This window comes from Falco naumanni, chromosome 1 (genome assembly GCF_017639655.2).
Source record: "Falco naumanni isolate bFalNau1 chromosome 1, bFalNau1.pat, whole genome shotgun sequence".
Classification (NCBI taxonomy): Eukaryota; Metazoa; Chordata; class Aves; order Falconiformes; family Falconidae; genus Falco; species Falco naumanni.
This window is the reverse complement of record NC_054054.1, coordinates 112,768,649-112,791,553: the sequence shown is the minus strand read 5'-3', so window position 1 is coordinate 112,791,553 and position 22,905 is coordinate 112,768,649. Positions and strand designations below refer to the sequence as shown.

At 45.3% G+C, this 22,905-nt stretch overlaps 1 protein-coding gene across 2 annotated transcripts in view; it reads right to left on the bottom strand.

The window, feature by feature from the left end:
- Positions 1-3,088: 3,088 nt before the first annotated feature.
- WSCD1 (WSC domain containing 1) overlaps positions 3,089-22,905 on the bottom strand; it is a 33,081-nt gene continuing 13,264 nt past the window's right edge. For both annotated transcript variants that reach the window (XM_040578838.1, XM_040578840.1), the window contains 7 exons: positions 20,721-20,835; positions 18,771-18,955; positions 15,466-15,587; positions 9,340-9,505; positions 7,667-7,831; positions 6,760-6,960; positions 3,089-4,830 (listed from right to left, as the gene is read on the bottom strand). In XM_040578838.1, the coding sequence (XP_040434772.1) occupies positions 4,478-4,830; positions 6,760-6,960; positions 7,667-7,831; positions 9,340-9,505; positions 15,466-15,587; positions 18,771-18,955; positions 20,721-20,835 (1,307 nt within the window). In that variant the 3' untranslated portion in view covers positions 3,089-4,477. The remainder of the gene's footprint in view (positions 4,831-6,759; positions 6,961-7,666; positions 7,832-9,339; positions 9,506-15,465; positions 15,588-18,770; positions 18,956-20,720; positions 20,836-22,905) is intronic.

The following is a 22,905-nucleotide window of genomic DNA, read 5'->3' as shown; positions in this document are numbered from 1 at the left end:
AATTCAGGCGTTAAACTCTACTTGTTTTTCAAATGTAGCATCTCTTAGTTGCCTGTTTATGACTCATCATAGCCTTAACTTCCTGAAGAAAACTGAAAGCTTGAGGGAACTGCATGCATGTTTCTATTTCTAATATGCTACTACTGAATACAAAATAAGGAGGAAAATGTACGTGGAGTGAACATCAACATGACTTTTAATGGCATGATAGATTATTTTTTTTGACTAAAACATCCTGGTTAATTAAAGCTCAGTGTGATAAGCAAAGCACTTTTTGCATGTAGGAAAACCTGCCTTGCAGGGAAATTGCTTGGGGTTTCTTTTAGTAGTTTTCTTCATCTACCCCTAGGTTTCATTAAAATGGATGCAGGGGGAGAAATAATTCAATAAAACCTACTATTCACCAATAGCTTCTATGGTGTGGCAGTCCCAAATGCAACTTAATTTGCCCAGTTTTAGTAGATTTATTGCCAGTGTTGCTCCCTGACCTGACATGAAGCAGAGGAGTCCCAGTAAAATGGTCCAGAATCTGTACTGGATAGAGCAATCTGCTGCTTTAGAGCCTTCTGTCCTCTTGATCCTGGTGGCAGGTTTTGGACTCTGACCATTGCTTCACCTGCCCTGGTACATGGAGAGGTTTACCTGGGCAGCTTGCACCATTTGAGGGTCTGAAATGTTATGTTACTGTAGAATATTCTCTAGTTAGAGATAATGCCATGGAGAGTGGGAACGGTGAGTGATCTCTGAACCAAGTTCTAGGGAAAATGGGACAAATACAGCTACTTGAGTCAAGTTCTGTGGGCCTTAATCTTCCAGAAGTTTTCTGTGGTCAGAGGGAGGTGATCTTCCAGGAGAGGAAAGCAGATGGAAGCTTTCCTTTCTGACCTGGACTGCACTAGCCACATGTGGTGGCTCACTCTTCCTTCTTTTGTGCATCTACCAGAGTGCGTGCACTCAGCAGTGACCTAAGTGGAATTTGCATGCTGTTTTTGAAAGAAATGCATATTTTCATATTCAATGAATGGATGTAATATCTGTGCACAATTCTTATGGTGCAGTGCGGTGTGCCAGCATCAGTGTCTGCTGTGCAAACCTACTGCAGCGCTTAGGTCAGCTGTGGCAGAGAGCTTTGTCTTTCCAAATGCCATTGAATTGCTGACTTAGGATATAAGGCTAAAGCAACACAGATTATTTGCCTTTGCAAGAGGGAGCTTGAGAGAAGCTACGATCAATGTCTGTGAGCACATCTGGAGGCAAATAAGAAGGGCTACTTAAGCTAAGAGACAGTGCTGGCAAAGAAAAAAAGCACAAAGGAAGGCAGTGCGAGCTACATGTATGTTCAGGCTGCCTGTTTGGAGGCAGTTGCTAATGATTAGAGGAAAAAGATTCTGCGACCTTCTTCCTAGGAGAGCAAGGGGTAAAAATACTGCAACTGTTTTTAAGATAAAGTCCATGTATTTGTGTGAATAACTTGCATGCATGGTGCAGGGATGGTTTGCAGTGGTCTGAGAAGTCCTTGTCTATTCCTATGGTCTTGAATGAGCCCTGGCAGAACGTATAGCAGGCTGATATGTACATGTTGTGTTTGTATACATATAGCTGTATGATGTATATAAGTGTCTATATATTTTATATACAACAGATGTATAAGTAAAGAGTCAGTCCCATAACTCATCTATTAAGAATTAGCTACAATTTTTTTTTTAAATGAGATGATTGGTGGCATACACAGAGCTAATGAATATTCGTAATTTTTGCCAGTTCTAATTGTAGCCACCTAGAGTTTTCATTACAGAACATGCATATAATTAAATAGCCTTCTTGAGAGTTCACAAACTGCCCTTACTCTCACCACTTACAGGTTTGGAATGATAAAATAGTTTTTAAATTATCCTATACAGGTCTACCAGGCTAGAAAGGCAATACAATAAAACATCATCCTCATAATCTTAACATTTTGTGTTGAACCCAAATTCTGGTTTGTTGTCTCATGCGATTCAGTGAGACTGAGAGCAACTTCTTTTTGTGAAATATTTGTGCACCTTGCAGAGGCTCAAATTTTGCAGGACGTGACACACATTCAACAGCAACTGTACCCAAATGGACTATTGAAGCATTTTAATGCCTAATTTCACAAAGAATCGGCTCTTTACTAAGTCACAGGAAGGATGATGATAGTCCTTTTTTGTAGCATCCTAATTTATCCACTTTATGCATCTGTTTCTGTACCTATGTGGTTGTATACATGTGCATTTATATACTATCGGTGGTGTTTGCTACATCTGTCTAGCACAATATTACCTGGTTTTGAGGCTAGTAGGGGACCTGTGGAGAGAGTATTAAAAGCAGACTAATGGGTACTGCAAGGTAGCAGTCCCAGGCAGAACAAGCCTGGGTGTCTGGCTTCTCCCCAGCCTGCGACTCCTGGATCCCCAGCCCAGGCTGTTGGGAACCCGTGCTCCTGCAGGGACACATGGCCGTGTGTGTGTGAGCTGTGCTTCCGTGTCCCAAGGAGGGCTGTGCAGGCACCACGGAGTCTGTGGCCTCATGCACACGGTGATGCCCACACATGCTCCCAGCAAACAGGAAGGCTCCAGCTCATTGAAACTGGGATCTGCTTATTCAAAGGCAAGGTACAGTGTAGTGTGTGTATTGTTTTAGAAATATGACTGGGTTTGTTATTTAAAGCAAGTAGTTTTTTTTAATTCTTCCCACTTAATTTTATCTGGACTTGCAGCATCCTAACTCAGTTGCTTTTCTCCAAGCTATGCCACTTATGTAAAGAAAATGAGATTTCAGCTTTCTTTGTGTGCCAGCTCAGTCGACCGCAATCATGCATCTGTGGCCCCTGGGGCCTTTGCTGCCAGGGAAGGAACTTGGGACTGGAGATGGGTGCATGAGAGGCCCTCACCAGCCAGGTGGTCCTGAGCACAGGGACGAGCCGCGTGTGGAGCACAGACAGGGAGAGATTCAGGCCAAAATGTGCTCAATGTCCTGTATTTGTTTTAAAGCACCAATGATACACACGCAGAGGAAGTCCAGCTCCATTTATATAAACTTCTTGTTTTATTAAAACTAGGATTTTCACTCAAGTTTTTAAGGAATCCTTTATTTCTCATGGACAAAAGCATCTGGCAACAGGGCAGCCCCTTTGGCTGTGCAGTTTAACCATCTCTGGCAGCCCCTGCCTGCAGGCAGGACCAGGAGGCCAGCTGCCCCCACCACAGCATGCTCCCTCTGCACCACGCATGTGGGGTGAAACAAACCACAGGGAACTGCAGTGAGTTAAAAGTAAAACACGCATCGCTGCTAGGGGTGGCTCCAGAGAGCAGCAATAAGTAACTTTTTTCAGGTTGGATTGCCTCTATCTTCCTCCAGGGATCGAGGTGAGGTGGGGTCCTGCTTGTGCTGGGGCTTGTGCCCTTTGCCCTTGCTCCCTGGGTGGCCTGGGCTCATACCAGTGCTGCCTGGCCGTGGCCACTTCCAGCACCAAGTGTACCAAGCGCGGTAATGTTTGGCCCCAGTGTCTCTCTGGCCCCATTGTGACTCTCTGGGCACAGAGATGGAGGTGCAGAAACCTGTGCTGAGCCCCTGGCATGGGCAGCAGCCCCTCCTCTTCCACACCCCAACGGCCAGGCCTTGGGTTTGCTTGGTACTGGTGACACCCAGGGACTTCCACCTCTGGCTATGCTGAATTTCTGTTTTCTTCTATGGGTCCCCAGCTGTGCGCCTTGCTCTGGGGGGGATGCTATGGCCACCCACCTCCCTGTGAAACTTGTGTTGGCCCCAGGCTGTGCTGTTCCTGCAGGGAAGGCTGGGGTCGGTCCTGAAGTGCCTCTCTGCCTGGTATCCGGGGTGCCTTTGCCCACGGGTGCTTTTCTGCCCTGGCATCTCTGACAGCGCTGTGGCAGGTGGCCTGACTAGCAAACCGGGGAGAAGGAAGCTAGTGGGCTACACTAAGAAGAAAGCAACTGATTTTCGTAAACACTCAAGACAAAAATTGATCAGTGTTAAGACCTTTTTTTTGTTGTTTTCTTTCCCTCTCCCTTTACGTACATCCATTTACAACACAGCTGCTATGAAAACCAAAGCAGCCCCTGCAGGTCTGTGATGGCAGTGGGGGCGAGAAGTCAGGATGCCCGCTGCAGAAGCAGGGGTGCTCCGCTGGGAAGTTCTGAGCCGCTTGTGCAGGGAGGGGTACACACAGGTAGACACTAACAGCTTTTTGCCTTGGTTTATAACCCAATTTCCATCCTTCATTGCTTGCCTTCTGGAGCACTTAGTGCCCTGAAGAACACCCAAGAGTGGAGAGAATTTGCAATGCTCAGCAGACTCCACAAGTGTCTTTGCTTTAACTGCTATAAAGCTCTGGTAAAGCTCTGGTCTGTCTTTTTTATGGTTTGGTTTGTTTTTGTGGTTTTTTTTTTTAAGAAAAAAAATATTTTCTTTTTAAACACAGCAGAGTGCTACCAGGCTATCATCTTGGCACGTACTCTCTGGGCAGCCCTGTGAAATTTCTTCCCCTCAGGGCTTCATCCACTGTCAGGATGTATCTGTTGATAAGATCTTTCATTTCCTGGGTGAATGGCTCAAAATCCTTTTGCTTCGCACCAGATCGCTTGAAATTCCCATCCCTGTTGTTCTCAACGCAGAGCAGTCGGTCCTCTGTCACTGTCATGTTCAGAAACTCCACCATTTCCTTCAGCTTGGGGATGAGGCTCTGCTTCAGGTCCTCGTAGTGGATGATGAGCAGGCGCTTCCCATACTTGAGCCAGTCCAGGACGTGGGAGGCCCACCAGGATGCATAGCTGTTCACGAAATCCGGCCACTCTAGATGACCAGAAAACCAGGAAAATGAGATAATGTTAACCACGCTGCATTTCAACAGTTACCCAAATGTTACCTTGTGCAACACGACTGGCATGGCTGGTCAGAGCCTGATGTTGCTGGGTGGGCGTGCTCTGGAGGAGTGCAGCATGGCTGGCTGCTGGGGTATGGCAGCTCAGCTTTGCAGCTTCTGCCCTGCAGAAGATACTGAACCCCACTGCCCTCAGCCAGCTGGATGGCACAGGCTTCATGGCCCTTAACAGGGCTGGGAGTGCCACTGTGCTGCCGAGGGAGCCTCGGGGATGGACAGGGGCACGGCAGCAGCCAGGTGGGCAGAGCTCCAACTTTGCATCTTTACTGTCCCTTGTTCACAGGAGTTGAGCTCTCTGCATGTGTACGGCTGGGGCACGATGAAACACCCCAGAGGAAGAGCTTGACTGAAAGCTGGTGGTGGGGCATGAGCAGGGAAGACAGCAGGTCCCGCTCAGATGGTGGCTTAAGCAATGCTTTGCCATGTAACTTCAAGCAGATTCTTTCACTTCCATGGTTTTCCTACCCTTTTATAACTCTATTTCAGATATAGACTGAGAAAGATAGGCTTATCTTTTAATATGTATGTAGGCAAATAATATATAATAATTCTATAGTAGTACATTAGATTTTTTGTAAAATGCAGCATCAAGACACTGATCTTGGCTGCAGCCCAAGGTATTCCTGACTTCCAAATCTGTGAAACAACCTATCTTTCTGCATGCTTACAAGTCTGCTTATGGGGAGACTGGATAAGGAAATAAGATTAATAGGGAAGATTCTTCTGTTCCTGGTACATGTAAGGAATTTAAGGTCACCTGCTAGGATAACTGGGACAAAATTTACTGAATTATTTTCCTACCTTTGCCTTGGGCATTAATGACACTTCAATTTGTATTTGCTGTCTGTGATAATTTAATTTTCTGAGGGTCAGGATAGTCCCAGCTAAAGCTTTTGGGCTGGACAAAGAGCGTTTGTGGTTGAAAGGTAGCAGTTTGTAGTCTGCAGTACAGGAAAGCCATTCCCTCCAGACTCTTTTTCTTTAAGGACTATTTTGTCTGTTTTTTGATGAATAGGTCTTGAGTTGTAGCTGTTGAAAGGTGATACATGAACTTGGCCAAGAAATGTGCTGTGGCAGAGGACAATTCCCCCCAGCCTCCCCCAGCTCTGTGCTGCGTGGTTTGCCAAGTCACAGCAGTAATGCCCAAAACATGCACGTGGAGAAATGCAAGCTGAATCTCTTCTGCTGCAGAGTCTGAATGCAGCAGTGTATTCAGCTGGGAAATTGTAGCCACACCATCCAGCTTGCCAGTCAAATGCATGAAGCGTGGCAGGTATATTTGGAGGCCTTTTCATGTGTTCAAGGAACACTGAATCTCAAGTCCCCTTATTGCTATTATCCTTATTTATCTGCAGTGCAGTAGCACCTGTGCAGGGCTGTAAAATTTCCTTCAGGAAATGTCATGCTCCATTGAATCCTCCAAATCTTAAATTGGATTTCTCACAGTTATTAAATGCTGCAGGGGCAAATTTTCTTCACCTCACATAGCTTGGCAAATGAGCTGTACACAGGGGTGTTGTACCTGGACATGTTTTCTCTGCCAAACAGTACAATGGCAGGAATGTTGCTGCGTGTCTGTGGCCACAGCGCTGGTGTTCCGCTACCCTCCTTTCCATGGTGGTGGATGTATGGCAGGACCACAACTACTCCCAAAGAGCAGGTCTGAATGCTTTTGGGACTGACATTGGCTGCAGTGGAACTCGGGTCCCACTGAATTTGTCTGCAGTGCCCACTGGGGTCCCAGTGCATTCCCCCCTTGCCAGCATCCTGAGAGGATGGGTTTCAAACACTGTCCAAAGCAGCAGTGGGCATCCCTAGCCCGTGCCAGGTTGGCACATTACCTTTGCTCTTCCAGTTGCGGTCAGTGGCGTACCCCAGGTGCCCAGCGTATTTCCTGTTGAACTCCGCCATCAGTGACTTGTACGGGTTTCTTATCAACAGGATCGCAGAGTCAAACATTTCAATCTCTGTCTTGCCGCTTTCATGTGTTTTCACACAGATGGTCCTTCTGCTTCTCCAGTGATCTTTTTCTCCTTTAAAACCTGTTTTACAAGACAGAATTGTTGGCTTTTTTACTTGATTTCATATGTCTGTGCCTTTTCACACTCTCAATAATTCCCTACAGTGGTGTAGAACTGTTGTGAAAGTACCAGTCACTTAAACCCATGACTGGAGTCCCAGCTGCTGAGCTGGGCTTGTGCTGGAAGCCAGGCTTTCCTTCACTGGGGAGGACTTTGTCAGCCCATCACTGCAAAAGGGTGTTTTTTCACAGCGCTGATGCTTGGTGCTTGCTAAATATCATAACCATTCAGGATAATGTCCTCCCAGAATAATTAGTAACGTTTAAAAATTTAACCCTAGTGTTTCATGTGCTGAGGCTCAAGGTTTAGTCAACTTTTTTTTAGTCAACTGGTCTTTTGGACCAGTCTTTTAGATGGGACCTGCACATGTGCATGTGAACCGCAGCACCAATGCAGATGACATGCAAATTTTGCAAATGGAGAGCCTGGCTGTTGTCTGCCTGTCGGTAGCTGCCTGACAGTAGCACTGGAGGCTCAGTGCAGCACTGGAGCAGTCCCTACTGCTGTCTGTGCTGCGTGAGACTACTCATTCCAGGCACGTGTTTAAATTTTACCAAAAGTGCTGACAGCGACAGCCTTTGCTGGCTCCAAGCAGAAGGGTGCCAGAGCAAGTAAGGCTGCATGCCTCAGAAGGGCTTTGCATGTCCCATCCCTCTGAATACAATACCTTTGTTGTAGAGGGCTCCATCAAAGTAATAGCTTCCCGTGTAGTATCCTGTGGCATGCTCTATCAAATGGCGAGCCCATGTATTCCCAGCCCCAGGAAAGCTCGACAAAGCAACAAACACTTTGGATTTGGTGGTTAAGAATTTCCTGTCTGTGCAGCGGGTGTCTGCGAGTACAGAAGATATTTCATTGTTAGTATTGTGGCTTTTTAATAATTTCACTGACAGCTCTTGATTACGGGGTTTATTGCTTCTTTCTTCTCTCTATTATGGATATAGGATATCAATTTGAGTCCAGTTGTGAGTCAGCTACTTCCAAAAATTAATTCAGCCATAAGGGCCCAAAGACATTATTCTCAGAAGAGGTTTTTGCTGGTTTTGTGTTGGGAAATGCTTTTTTGATAGAGCTACAACAAACTATTGTACTTGCTGGCAAGTTGTGATAATAGCCCTTTGATGTCTGTTTGCTAACGGTTATTTGCCTGGCAGGTTGGCTCTTCAATGAAACTGTAAAAGTGCCATTGCACCTGGAAATTGTGAGTTTTATAATGCAGGAGAAACCCCACCTACTGAAAGGAGCTGGTGTTCAGTTAAACCTCTGTGCTGCCATTCCTCTCCAAAGGGCCCAAGGCAGTGATGAGCCTGCATTGCGTTAATCTCCCATGGGGACTAGATACCTGGTTTCCATACATAATTTTGTAAATCCTAGCCTTATTTCTTAGTGTGCTAATAAAAGCAATGATAGGATGAGAACTAATCTTGACCCTCTGTGATAATTCAACAAGAAGCCAGGAAATAATTTATCAATTACTCTTCATTCTTCAAAGCAGCCTCTAGCTGAAGCCATGGCTAGGAAGTGCCAGCAGAGCCCAGTGAAGGCTGTCCTCTGCCGCTGCTGGTCCACACAGGTGTGGGAAGTACTAGCAATTTCATGAAAGCAAGCGTTCTTCTTGTGTGATCTTCTCATGTCCTGGTGTCTGCAGTCTACCTCTGAACTGGGAAATGAAGGGGAGAAAAAAAGGGTATGGGGGGTGGGGAAGCCTGGCACCAGTCCAGAAAAAGCACTTAATTTTTTTAATTTTAAGCTTGCGAGAAGTTTCAGCGAACTTAGTGCAAATCATTGCATGGATAAAGTTGCCAGTACCACATAAATGGTTTAGCGGATTGGAGCCTTACTCTCTGCTTTATTTTCCGGCTTTGAAACATATATGCAGATGAATATTTTAGAGGAAGATAGGTAAAGCAAAATTAAGAGTCTGCAGAGCTGTCTCGGTGGCTGTGTAACATGGGGGCTGGGTGTGCATTTTATGAGCAGGACTGGAACCAGAGCATGGGGTCCTTGTCCACAGCTGCCCAGGGTGCTGCATGGCTTGGGGTATGCCTTCCCAGGCTCTGCCTTGTTCTCTCAATCTGCAAAATAATTAAGTTTTTCAGGGTGGCGGAAAGCTGTGCTGCTTAAGGAGAGCCTGGAAAAATGTGTATTGAAAAGTGAGGTTGCAGGTGGGGTGATTTAGGTAAGAGTGGTTTCCTAAATTCCTGCCTGTATTGTGATACCAGCCGTTGTGGCTAAGACTGCTGTAAACTGGATCACCTCTACCCTCTGCAGAAAGGGCACAAGGGCTCTTTCTAGCATTGGTGGCTCTGGCCCTGGCATAATGAGGCCTGGAGCTTGTACCTTGCACTGGTGTCTGGTAAACTAGGCAGTATTTTCCCTCGGCAACACTGCTGGTGTTGTGCATGCCATTGCAGAGCAGCCCGTCTGCGCCGTTGTGCAAGGAGAAGCGCCCAGTGGGGTAGCCGCAGTAGCACTCCCGCCCTCGGATGACTGCCAAGGGGAACTCCTACGAAAGAGAGAAAATAGATCAGTGCGTAAATGCCATGGCATTAACAGCCTGTGGGGAATGCTGCTGCTATACAAAGAAAAATAAATCTTTGCAAGGCCACTGTCAAGATCAAAGCAGTGTTTGATATATCATTGTAAAGCTTATGCTTCTTATACTACTGTCTTTCATATTGTAATTTCTTAAAAGTGGTTTTCAGACACAAACCTCGTAAAGCTTGAAAATTCACAATATTCTGTTTTTTTATTATTCATAAAAAATACTTTTATAATATTCCTGCAGCACCTAGTACAAAATTCCACCTGCAAAATATCAGTGTAGAAAAAGTTGTTCTCATTTGCCCCCAAATAAGGATTTTGAATTGGATCATCTATTAAACTTCCATTTATATTCCCCCAAACAGAGAAGTCAGCTCTTAAAATTTGTTGTTTTTTTTTTTTATTTTACCAGTTTGTGGAGAGGAAACTTGCCTTTAAACTTAAAAAATTGAAGGGAAGAGGGAAATCTAGATCTGCTAACTGCTGCAATCATGCTTAAAAATAGAGAGAAAAAATGTCAAGCCATAAAAAAAACCCCGTATGTATCTTATTGTGACTTCTTTACAGTTTGCAAGAAACAAATGTGTAGAAGGACTGATGTAGAATTTGAGAGCTACTGTGTATATCTTTGAAAAAAAAATTTAGAAATATGATATCAAGTAATTTTTGGCACATCTATTCAGAGGGGCTGTGCTGACTGTGAAGGAGGGGCTGCTCCAGAAATGGCAGAGGGGGCCTGCAGTGCCTGAGCACAGCCATACCTGACGCTGGTGTAAGCAAAGGGCAGGCACAGCTCTGCCTGCATGCAGGGCTAGCTCTGCTGGCACCCGGGCTGTCTTCAGGCACAGACACTTCTTGTTTTATGTAACTTGCTTTGAGATAGGGAAACTTCATCGGGAAATCCAGACTGACCACTGCAAGTGACAGGTATCTCAGCAGAGTGTAAAATGTGCAACTGCAAGAAAGTTATAGGTAGCATTAATTGCAAGGAAGTAATTCCCAAGGGAAATTTTTGGCTGTAAGAAACTTATTTAGAATGGATTTGATGAGAAGTAATTCAGGTTTTGGTGTACCAGTCTTACCCAAACAGGTAACAGGCTGCAAAGCAGCATTGCTGTGTGGCGGCAGAGCAGCGAGGCTGGGCTAATGTTCATGAGAATTAATAGAAGTTTGAGGGAAACGTGTTAATTATTTGCTGAAGAAATTTGCAGTTGCTAATGTGCTCAGAGGAAAAGTGTGCTTGCTACCTTGCTGAAACTGGCTCTAAAATTCATTTTTTCTTCTTTACCGGGAGAACTTGGGTTTCTGAAGTACTTGATGCCTCACCCAGTGGCCGGGGTGCGCTGGCATGCAGGGATTGGCTCGATGCAGCTACAGAATGGCTAAAAGCTATTCAGGGGTTATTTGAGCACATAGCATTCAATTCCACCTGTTCTGTAGCAACACTTTTTGCCTTTTGAAAGTCTTTTGGAGTCTGGGAGTGCATGGCAGGACTGCTGAGCAGCTTATCTCTCACTCTTCCCCACGTGTTCATCCTCTGATAAAGAGTCAAATACAACACATGTGCCATCTCTGGCCAAACAGCCAACATTTGCTTAGCAAATGAGATATGACATTGTCAAAAACTATTTACAGATTGGATCCAAGGGTGAAACAGTTCTGGTTTTGCCTGCAAACAGTAATTTTCCCCTTACAATGAAGCAGTGTTTCTCAGTTTAAGAAATTAGTAAGTGTCCCGGTGCTCAAAGGCAGCCTAGAATAAAAATTTATGTTGTATCATGCACTGAGTGGCACCTGCAAGCAACAGACTTTTTCTGAAAGGCTGGAGGTTTTGCGAAGAGACCTAAGCAGGCACTTCTCGGTACTTCTGTGTCTGCAGAAGCGCTGGTCGTTGTGGTGCTGTTCTGCAGCCACCCCGCACACGGAGCAGGGTAATGGTGGTGTGCAGTGCCCAGCCTGTCGGTGGCAGGGCACTCGGGCTGACCCTCGCCTCTGCAGCCTTCCTGCTGCTTGGGTAGCCAGGGGCTGGAGGAGCGGGGAAACAGGGAGTGAGCTTCACAAGTGAAAGTTTCAAAGTTTCAGCGATGGCAACACATGCATCCAAAGAAGCATGACAGTAGTTCTGGGAATCACAGCAGGATACCCAGCGTCAGCAAAGCGCTGTCATCGGTTGGCTGATTATTTGGACTGTCTACCTGATGCAGCGCACAAAGTGATTGCAAAGTAACATCATTCAGTCTTGCCTTCCCATCAGTATTTAATCAAAACTACAAACCATCCACTTTGCTCACCTGGGTATTTATGTATGCCCAAACTATGGTTATGGCTTTAAGCAACCATGTAACTTTTAAGTGCAGGACTAGTCCTCAAGTTCAATGCACATAGATCTGTGATGCTTCAATTAAACACAAGTGTATTGCCAGAGAAGTCTGCGGGTCTGTGAATAAGGATTTTTCTGGATGGAGCTTTAGAGCATGCATTGATAGGTTCAAGTGTCCATCATGCAAGCTGTAACTCAGAGATGATGTCAATGGCACTATTTACATAAGAATTTGTGAGATGGAGTCTTAACAGGTAGTTTAAATGCTGTAAGGAAAACAGACGTTCTCCAGTAGCAGCACAGATGATGTGATGATTCAGTCAGTGATTTTTACCAGATTGTATCCAAATAATTATGAATATGTTATAAATAATACACTTATCTGGTTCTACTCTGATTACTCTGCTAAGTTCCTTTTCCAACTACCTGTACTAACTCTCCTGGTGTGATTAAACATTTTCTCACAATCTACCAAAAGGAAGAAAAGATGGGGGTTGACCATGGAAGGAAATTTCTCTCTCAAGTAAAAATGGTGAGTTTGGTTTATTTAAAAATGGGCATGTTCATTTTGCAGCAAACCTAGAAGTTGTTCTTCAAGTTTTTGTTGGACCAGATGTGCTGAGAGCAAAGAATAAATACCATAATGCCAATCATGCCTGTGCATAAAAATTGTGACTTGTTTTACACTGTGATCTGTTGAGGCCAGGGGACAGTTTCTCAGTGCACTGTTAAGCCCAGTGTGACCATGATTTGAAATACTGCTGTCTCACTGCTGCAATAAAAGCAGCGAGGCTGTGATTATCTGTGCCAGCTGAGGTTCTGGCCTACTTATCTTTATTGTTTAACAAACAAACAAACAAAATATCTAAATGAAGCTGTGGAAAAACACTGTATGAATTCTACAGTGGAATTTGGATCAAAATCTCAGGACTGTCTTGTTTATGGGTAAGTAATAGCATGTAGCTACCTCTGGAATCCAAAATAGCATGTCTGCTTTTGAAGGTAGGAGATTGCTGTATTCTGTATATTGTTTTGTAAAGCAAAGAAAGAGCACCTTAGAGTTGGTAATGTTCAAGTGTGCAAACTTACTGGCGTGGCTTTTGGATGCATTGAGATACTGAGGTTCTCTCCTGAAGTCTTAAGTGTTCTTCCATATTTTATTCCTATCATCATGTATAACTGCATACAGCAGCTGAGTGTTAAAAGGACTGTTTATTAAAAAATATAAATTCAAGTAGAGATGGCTCATTTAGTATGCAGGTTGGCTTACAAAAAGGCATAAATGAAAATTATGGCTACTGGCCAAGGGACCTAGCACAGAAACACATTCATGGATCTGTGTTATGGGGTGATAATGGGTTGCTATTAAGCCATGTCATCACCCTGTTAATTAAGAAAGAAATATATAATTAAGGGTATTTAGCAGGTTTCATCTGAAGTTGTTACCTCGGTTTCATGTCTCAGATGCTTCTAAGGGCTAGAGCTTCCATTTCAGCTGCACAAATCAATTTGCAAGGCTAACAAATAAATATGGTGTGCCTCAATTTGCTTTTCTTTTATGTCCCAATGAATAAAAGACTTAGTCATGTGTTTAAGCATCCAACTAGTTCCATTTAAAAGCCCCCTAGCTTTTTCAGGATACATAGAAATTGGTGGGATAATTCCTTTCAGCACAACAGGCTGGATTAGAACAGCAGTGCTTTCCTGATTTCAGGGGGCTGGGTATGTTGCTATCAGCTAGGAAATAGTCCGTCTTTCTTTGAAAGGAAAGGAACCACAGTCAGGATAAACATTTCTGGTGTCATAATAGGACTTGTTTTGGTATCTATAGAGTTCAAGCACAAATCAATGTGTAACAATTTGACTTGTGGATATCCAACTGCTGCTGCTTAAGTGGAGGGAGACCTTGCCAGTCTTTGTAGGTGATACTCTCTAACAGTCACTTTCCAAAGAATATCCTAGTGCCTAGCAGAACTAAAGGCTGGGAGGGGTGATAAACACGGTGAACTGACACAGAAAGATCAAGATCTTTTCTTCCACCGTTAAACAATTGGTTAATGGCAGAGCTTGGAAAGAATTGGTGATGAAGTCCTGCTTTACTGAACATTTATGTGCATAGGGGATTGTGACAGTGTGTTTGTATGCACATTTGTAAAGTACCATATAGGGTATATGGGTGATTCACTGCAATTGGCTGCATAGAGTTAATTCCATGATGCATTCTTAAAACACTGATGAGCTGGTATAGAGGATATGTTGACTGGGAAAAGCTTTCCCACTTTACCTAGTAATTAAGAGGATTTGTTGTTTGTGCCTGAATAGTTTTAATCAATTTTGTGATGCTAGAAGACAAAGTAATTGAATGTTCAGTTTAGTGCATGAGACTGAATGTTGCTGCAGGCTAAATCTGACCAGGCAGTGAACCCTCCTCTGTACAAAAAAATAAGGCCCATTGGGGTGGGGCGGAAGGTAAGGGAATCAACTGCAGCAACAGTCACTGAAGAGTGTGCCCTGGGCCAAACATTCCCTCCCATGAGGATACCCAAGTCCATCAAAGTCAGACTCCTTTAGTTCTTACATCCATGGTCTTACTCTTTGATAAGTGTGGAGAACAAGCAAAGGTGATGCTTCAGGCCAAGAGTGTGCACAAAGGCAGCAAATGTTAGGATGCCCCTTCTTACCTTCTATTCAAAATCCAATAAGCACACAACTGACCATATTCATAGCTTTCTTGTAGTCTTATATATCAATATGAAGTTCTACAATTATTCCATTTTAAATTAAAATTAATTAGATTTAAATTACATAGGTTATAGTGAAAGTGTTATAAATTCTTCTGGTGTGGAAAGAGACACATTTGTATAAAAGTACCAGGAAAGTCCACCTGCTTTCAGTGTACTTATCTGCTAAAATTTTTCTCTGGCAGCTTTTTTTTTTTAATCTATTTAAGATTGTATCACGTTCCTAGCCAACACAGTTACACACTGATGTAAAAATTGTGTGTAGATAGCTCAGCATCCTTTTGCTTGCTACGGCAATGCTTGGTGCTGTGCTGTCGAGGAGCCCGAGACCAAAAGAACCACCTTGGAGTGGCTGCACAGAGTGGAGGGCACTGGGAATTGCTTCTCCCTACCCTGCCCACACATGGCTCCCCAAGAGCTCACTGGGGACCAGCTCCCCAGAGGGCACTGGAGCTATGTTTTGGGTGCTGTCAGTCTACATCCACCCTTGGCAGTGTGCCTCCCCATGAGCCGCAGCCACCAAGACCTGCCTGGGGTCAGATCTGGCTCTGGTTTGGTTTGAATGTAACATGGAAATGGTATTGATTTCTTTATGGTCAATACTCGTCACTTAGAATGGTTTGGGGTTTTTTTGTGCATCGTATTTAGTGGCATCACTCTGATGGCTTTCCCTCCCGCCAGCCACATTCCAGAGAGGGGGTTTGGACCAGATGCATCGCTGTGTATTTACTGAGTTTTGTCCTTCAGTAACTCATTTACAAATTCAAAGCTCTGAGGCACTAATCTCCGCTATTCCCTTAGTAGATTAAAATTTAAAATAACAAAAAAGAAGAAAGGATGTGAAATGAGAACTGTTCTTACTTTCTTGGAGCAAAATTCAGAGCACATCTCCACCGTCAAATTGGGCTGTATCAAAGAGGCTGGAAAGGTGTCTGTTAAATTTTCTGGAGCTCTAAAACATCCTCGATAGATAACATTCCTCCCTGCAGGGATATGAAATAGGTTTCTCTTGAGAAAACAATGTCCATAGTATCCTGCCTCTTTCACAAAGAACAATACTAGGTTCAGAAGCTGAAAATAATAGAATAAATTTTATATTCCAAATGCTGTAGAAATAAGAGAAACCATGATATACACTAGAAAAATGTTTTGCAAATCCTGTGGTATTGAGGGGAGCCCATGCCTTTACCTTTGTACAAACCACTGAAAGTAGGGCTGCAGCAAAGAGTTTAGATTAAATTCCACCAGTGGAGGGCATTGCTATTGTTTGCAAGTCCCAGGTTTCTTTTGAAGACATGCTTTCCCCTGAAAGACTTAAAAGCCCTGATAAAAATCTACAAAGCTTCCCATGATCTGCACTGGAAAAGGAAAGGAATTTAAATGAATCCTGAAGGCCCCCACAGGGATCCACCTTCCTGCACATCTGCTGAGTCGCTGAGCTATCCCTCTCCTCTTCCCCTTTGCTTTCTTTTCAGGCCAAGGGAGTTTGTTGCAGCCTTCGAAATCTAAACTAGGCTTTTGTAAGCTCTTCAGGGAGAACAGCTTTCTTCAAGTCTTTAGCATCAGCCTCTGGTCTGACCTGCTCCTGTATAAATGCCACAGAGCTTGGCAGAACTGTTGGGGTTTTTTGCATCACTGTGATTGAAGTCAGGATTTGGCCCGAATACTTGTTGCAAGCAGCAATACAATTTTCCCTCCTGCTTAAGAGAGAAATGTCCCCTGTCAGAGCCAAACGAAAACCACAAAGCTGTCATGGAAACTCATTAACCCAGGTGAAGCCATGCATTTGCACAGATGAACTAATGATAATGAAGAAAATAACGGTGTGGCTGGTTAGAAAAGAAAAAGGTCTGCACGTTGTATGACACTTCTGTAATTCTTAGGATTTTGTGGGCTTTACAAAGGTGAAAAACGCCTTTACTTCGTTGCTCTGTACTAACTCTCTATTGGCAGAATTTGCCTAGCATGACTCAATAAGGGAGAAAGGTGGATTTGGGAATGAGTTTGGGTCTTCTGAGTCCTGGTCCATACCGACTGGCTACCTTAAACAATACTCACCGGAACTGATGTGGGAAATGTGTTGGATGACAGGAGAGATGCAGTGCTGTTTTGAAGGAAAAATTTGGTTCTGCATGAATTTCCTGGCAGGAGGACCCAGATTCTCCAGCATGAACCAAGAGCAATCTAAGGAGAAGCTGCTTAAATGTTTTCTAATAACTGTTTCTAATAACCAGTTACTAGCAACAGTGCTGTATCTTTGGAATCACTGAGGAGATGTGGAAATAAAATAACTCTATGCAAGTTAGGGGGAAACAGGAGTCTCCCCGGGACCAGATCACTACAAGTGTGGCACCAAAGAACAAAGGAACAGAAAGTTTTTGGCTTCTCAGGATGCTCTTGAAAGACTTCTACTAAATTTCACACTAGTATTTAATTCCTGAAACAAAGTGTTTATGAACATGTTTGGAGTTGTCTCAGTGAGTCAGGAAGAAAGCTTGAACTGCTCACACCAGCACTTTGGGAGGGAGGTGCATTCACAGAGAACCCGCTGATCACACTGGAAGTGTGCTGTTTTACAGCATCTGCCTGCTCTCTGGGGAAGGATGGCTGAATCCTGCCCCAGGGAACACTGCACTCTGTGCTGCAGTGATTCCTGGGCTGCAGTAGCTGCAGGCTTGGAGCTTCATTGTGTTCAACGTGATGTGGGGACACGAGTCCCGCAGTACAGGAGCTGCGCAGCTTGTGGTGCCTGGGGAGCCAGGGTGGGAAGGGGGGAGGCGAGGGACGGGGAGAGGAGCTAGAAACCCCCGTGTCTGGGAAGATTAAATGAAGATGCCACTGGATCTGCTCTGCCTAAGTAGAAGCCTTATGCAAGATCTGTTCTCTGTATTGCATAGAGTAAATCACGGATGCCGTTACAATTTCAGAGTTACTTTCCAATATACTTGTTCATCGTGATTAATACTTGTATTGGCCCTTCAGCTAGTTTGTGTTGGTGGGGTTCTTCAAACTGTCAAATATTAGGTATAACTAAGGGCAAACAAAATACAAATCTAGCTCCAGGCTAGACTAATTTGATTACTAATTCATTAACACTTAAGAAAAAAAATAAGTGCCGCCTTTTCCTGTGAAATATTCATATATATCTTATGTTGAAGATTTGAACAGTGATGCATGTCCTGGGAAACCTGCCAATGTGCCTGTCAGCCTGACACTAGCAATTTGGGTCTATGTACCTTTGATATATAATTTATATGTAGCTGGGTGGATTATTGTACAAACCTTGACTTGTCTTTAAGAAGAAATGAAGTACCGTCAATACTGGCACAACCTAAGGTCTTGGTGCTTCTTCTCATCAAATAACATCCGTAAGGTCTTGTGAGCTTGCCAGAGGGAAAGACTGCTCAGCTGTTTAGATATTTTATGTGCTTGGTGTTGCCCCAAAGCTTTATCTATTGTATCTCCCATGGTAGTTAATTGAATGACAAGTAGAGCAAGTGTTGTCCTCTAAAGCTGAAACAAAAATCCCAACTGCCACTAGAACAGAAGTCCTTGGACGAGCAAAACTCTGGTTTCATTTCTCTCACTTAGGAAGGAGATTGGTATGCCTCTCTCTCTCTCTGGTCTCTACTTATTCTTCTGCTGCAGTCACATAGCACTTACTTCTTTTAGGATCATTTCTGAGCTTAGGGTGGCATTGGTATGGGTGTTTTTCTGCCCTTCTGTTATAAGGCACCCACTTCCAGGGTTGTTTCTTAAACACCTGTGGGCTTGTCCCTCTGCAGTGGATGCGAAAGGGAGTAGTTTCTCAGCTGAAACTGTGCTGCTGTTCCAGTTGCTCAGCACTGTGTTCTGTTTCTTCCCCAGTGATGCTAAATTCCCACGTGGCAGCCCAGAGGCAGCCGCACCAGGCACATCTCGCCACTCCGAGACAGTGAGCAGAGCTGCTATTTTGGGGAGGGAACCAGGGACCGGACCAGCAGCAAATGGACACAGTGCCCCATGGGCACCTTTGTCCTTTGCTGTTTCAAACTCTGGTGACAAATGGAGTGAGACGAGCAGTGGAGACAGCCCACGTGCTCAGCCCGGCTGTGGCATCAACCCCGTGGGGCGAGCGTTCCTCCTGGGGAGAGCGGCTGCCTCTCTCCGGTCGCACACCCACTTACGTCGTCTTGCTCCTGCACGAAGCTCCTCCACCTTGTAGACAGAGAGCCGGTTCACCCCTCCGCAGACGGAGCCCTTCTCCCCCTTGCACTCGTTGTTGCACTCCTCGGGCTTCGAGGCGGTCACTGGGAGCTTGTTCCCGCAGTAGCACTCTGCTCCGTACGCCAGGCCTGCATAGGTGTAAGCCCTGTGGGGAACAAAACCAGGCACTGTTGGGACAGGCACCCCATCTAATCCTGAGTTTATACCTAATGAGGGCAGGAGCCTGACCTGGCCTATGGTGTACGCTTCTGCTGCCCTGCTGCAGAGAGGCAGCTGGCCGCGGGGACCAGCGCAGCCTCCTTGAGGCAGGCAGCCACCGCGTCCCACAGGCAGTGGCAGGGAGCAGTGGTGGTCAGGGTCGGCCTGTCGCAGCCTGCCTGGGCCCAGGGCGCTCATCGGGAGGGTGAAGCAGGCTTTGTGTCCCGACACAGGTGTCTGAGCGATAGCCCTGTCCCCAGCTGTACGGACGTGCCTGTGCCATCCCGCAGGAGCTGGGCCTGCACCCCCCCAGCACCACGGATGCTAGCCTCGCCGCTGGGAGTGACATTGGCTCCCGCCAAAGCTACCACCAGGTTTTGACCAGAAATGTTTAGAGCAGTTTAGAGTGACAGAAGAAAAGCCCCTTTCAGAGGTTCTGTCAACTGGCACTTAAAGTTGAGCATTTTGGATCCAGTCAGGCAATTTTTAGATGCTCAGACCAAGGCAAGGCTGTTGCTGGAACAGCAGGCGCAGGGCTTGCTGCCTCTCCCGAGGTGCCCGAGCCAGCGCTTGCTTCCCACCACCGCTCCGGCTCCAGGAGCTGTCACCGCAGGCTGCCAGCGCCTCCTATGCTGTGTGAAAGTGCTGTCTGGTCTGGGTGGGCTTGTGGCACAGGAGACGGCGCTTGCAAGGAGGTGGCAGCCTGCCATCACAGAGGCACAGACTCTTGGGTCCCCTTTGCAGGGTGAAGCACTCCCTTGGGCCTCTCATGCCAAAGGCGACCGCATGTCGTGCCCGTGCACGGCACATGAGGGTCCCTGTGGCCAGGCCCACAGCTGAGCCTTCTGGCTGCACCAAGCCAGGGCTGGGTCTGTGTCTCCAAAAAGCATCTCATGCAGCCTGACGGTCTCTCCGTCTGAGAGTACTGTTTCCTTCGTCCAAGGGACAGCTTTGTCTGGAGCATCTCTGTGTGGCTGCAGGGGACTGGGCTGGAACAGGGATATAAAAGCCAGCAAGATGGGGTTAAGCTGCAGTTCAGGCACTCCTAAAGTGACGGGCTCCACTTGCACCACATTGCCCTACAGACCAAGGGAAGAAGATTTCACAGGAATAGCTCTAAATTGCATTGTTTCTTCTGCTTTCCCTTATGCTTGGGAGCAATGGGTAGTCTTTTTCATAAATATTTTTATATAGTCGTGTCCCAGATACTAACGATTGTCTCTGGTCTGCATCCTGCCTTGGCTGACCAGGGCAAGCGGAGCGGTGGCAGGAACTGTGCCTGCCTGTTCCCTGATGACTGGCAGCTCCCCAGCCTGTGCTGGGAATGGCTCCACTCCTTCCTGTGCACCTGGTCATCTTGCTCTCTCCTGTTCCTGGGAGTGTTAGTTTGTTCATAGTTTTTCCAGTATTATGAAAGATTTCGGTTACAGGGCAATATATAACAAAGACTATCTAACAAACCAGTAACTTTTGACCAGTACAACAGAAAATATATTGTATTATATAATACATGCCATAATAAAAGAGAATAGGCAGCAGTGAGATAGTCTACTTTAAGCAAAGTAGCAGAGCTACGCCACGCCTGAAGGTATGAGATAATCACAGTTTTCACAGATGCTATGTGTTTAACATATGCATGTTTTTCCCATTTCAAATTCAGTTCCACATAGTGTCAGAAAAGAGAAAACTTGCAGTGAAAAAATACCACTCACCTCTCAGCGCAAGCTTCCTGACAGTGAGATACTGTCATTTTTCTTAAGTCATAAAACACAGCTCCCTTCAGTGTCCTCTCCCTCGAGTCATCACTGAAGCATCCCATGTAGGTGCCTGTGTACATGCAAGACCAGAGTTAGGCAATGTGCATGGGATGGAGATGGGGGAGAGGGGGGGGAAAACATTCAGCGGCAATCCAGTGGCAAAAGTGGCACAAGCTGTCTGGAGTCCTGCCTGCTCTGCAGACCTGTCCACTGGTACTGAACCATGGTAGGTGTTATTGAAGGGGGGAGCTCAAATGCCCAATGGAAATGAGCAGAAGGGACTTCTTCCTCGCCTGGGTTACTTTAAGCAGGCTTGCTTTTGCAGATCCAGAGTCTGCAACCACCCTGGAGCCACAGTTCCTGCAGGCAGCTGCTGCCTGCTCCGCTCCTGCCCTTCGGTGACAAAGCGTGGCGCGTTGCTAAAGTAAAGGAGAAGGTAGTCTTCAAAAATTGTATGAACTTTGAGACAGCTTGTTTTCTTGAAAATCTCTAGTTGATAATAAGATGGTGCAAAAAAAATATTAAGAAAATCAATTTTCTTTGGGTACATAGAGTTATATTAAAGCTATAATGGAAAGATAACTTCAGTCTTAACTAGGCAGCCCTGTCTAGCTATCGGATTGAACGATCTCTTTCTCTGCAGTGCAAATGAGTCTCTTAAAATATGTCTTCCTTTATTTAGCATATGAAAGATAAATATTTCTCTTAGAATGCATCCTATGTTAACCCTCCTTTTTGTTGTCATGAACAGAATACTGCAAAAATCCAGCCCATTTTTTAATATACGATTAGAAGGATGATTTGTAGTCCCACTATTATAAAGTAATTGTGTGTATATAAGTACATTTTATCATTAAAATATGAAGGAAAAAAGGAAATTTGATTTTAGAAGTAGCAGTATTGAGATGATAACACAGGGAAATTAAATAACGTGAGCTGTGGACAGGAAGAGAATATATAATAAAAAATGAAACTGAAAGGCATTATACTAACAGTAAAATAATCCAAAGAAAAAGAAAGTTCAGGCCACTAACAGAGATTCTGCAGATAGGAATAATAAATCAAACATTTAAATATTACAAACACAACAGTAGATCCAAAGACCTGCACACTGGTAATTTGCAAACATGCAATTAGAAAATTCACAGGATGTGAATATACACCCACAGCATGCTGTTAACGAGATGGGAGCCACACACCTGCAATAAGGATGTTCTGCATTTTACTGGAGACTTTTGATTTGGGTACTTCGGTTCAAACCAGCAGCAGCAGAAGACTCAGTGTGTGGGGCCAAAGAGCCCAAGCTGGGGGGTGTGGGCAGGCCAGCCAACACGGGCAGCATCCCCGCTCCTTCCTGCTTCCCCCGCCACTGCTGCCAGCCGGCAGGCGTAATATCTCATTCACATCCTCCTGTGAATGAGTCACGGAGAGACTCTGTGATCTTAGAGTGGAAAGTCATGTCAGCAAGCCAGTCCCTGCCACCTCTGCATCCTGTGCAATGGCATAACCAGGCCAGGGGAAATGATATGAAACACCCCATCTGCTGAAAGCCTTCATAACAGAAATTCTTCATTTTTTACATAACAAATTCCTGGTTTTATTTGTAGAGCTAGAAGTATTTGCCGGTCTTCCTGGCAGGACAAGGTGTGGTCCCTACCCTGAGCCACTTGCCATGTAAGCAGGCAAGATAGCTTGAAGTGGAGCTAAGGAAAAAAAAAAACAAAAAAAACCAAAAAAACCCCACCACAACTTGAATTCTCTTACCCAAGGCTGCGTGATCCTGTGTGGACACAGAGCAAGGCGAGGTGGGGCAGGGGTGGGAGTGGGAGGTGTTCACAGTATGCTGGAGCAGATGCCATCATTTTTGCCTCAGGTTAAGGGTCTGCCCTGGGAAGCCTGGTGACGGCTGGCTCACAATCCCTTGCCTGAGCAGGGGCAGAGCGGCCGTGCTGTGTCAGGAGGCATGTTGGGCATTATTAGGATGGCACTGGTGAGGAAGGCACAAACACAGCCTCTGTGATGAGGTAATGTGACGCTTTACTGAGCGGGAACCACAGGGCAATGCTGAAACTTTAACAAGCATTACAGCAACAGAGGAATTCATTATATCTTGGAAGGGATTCATAATGAGATGACTAGC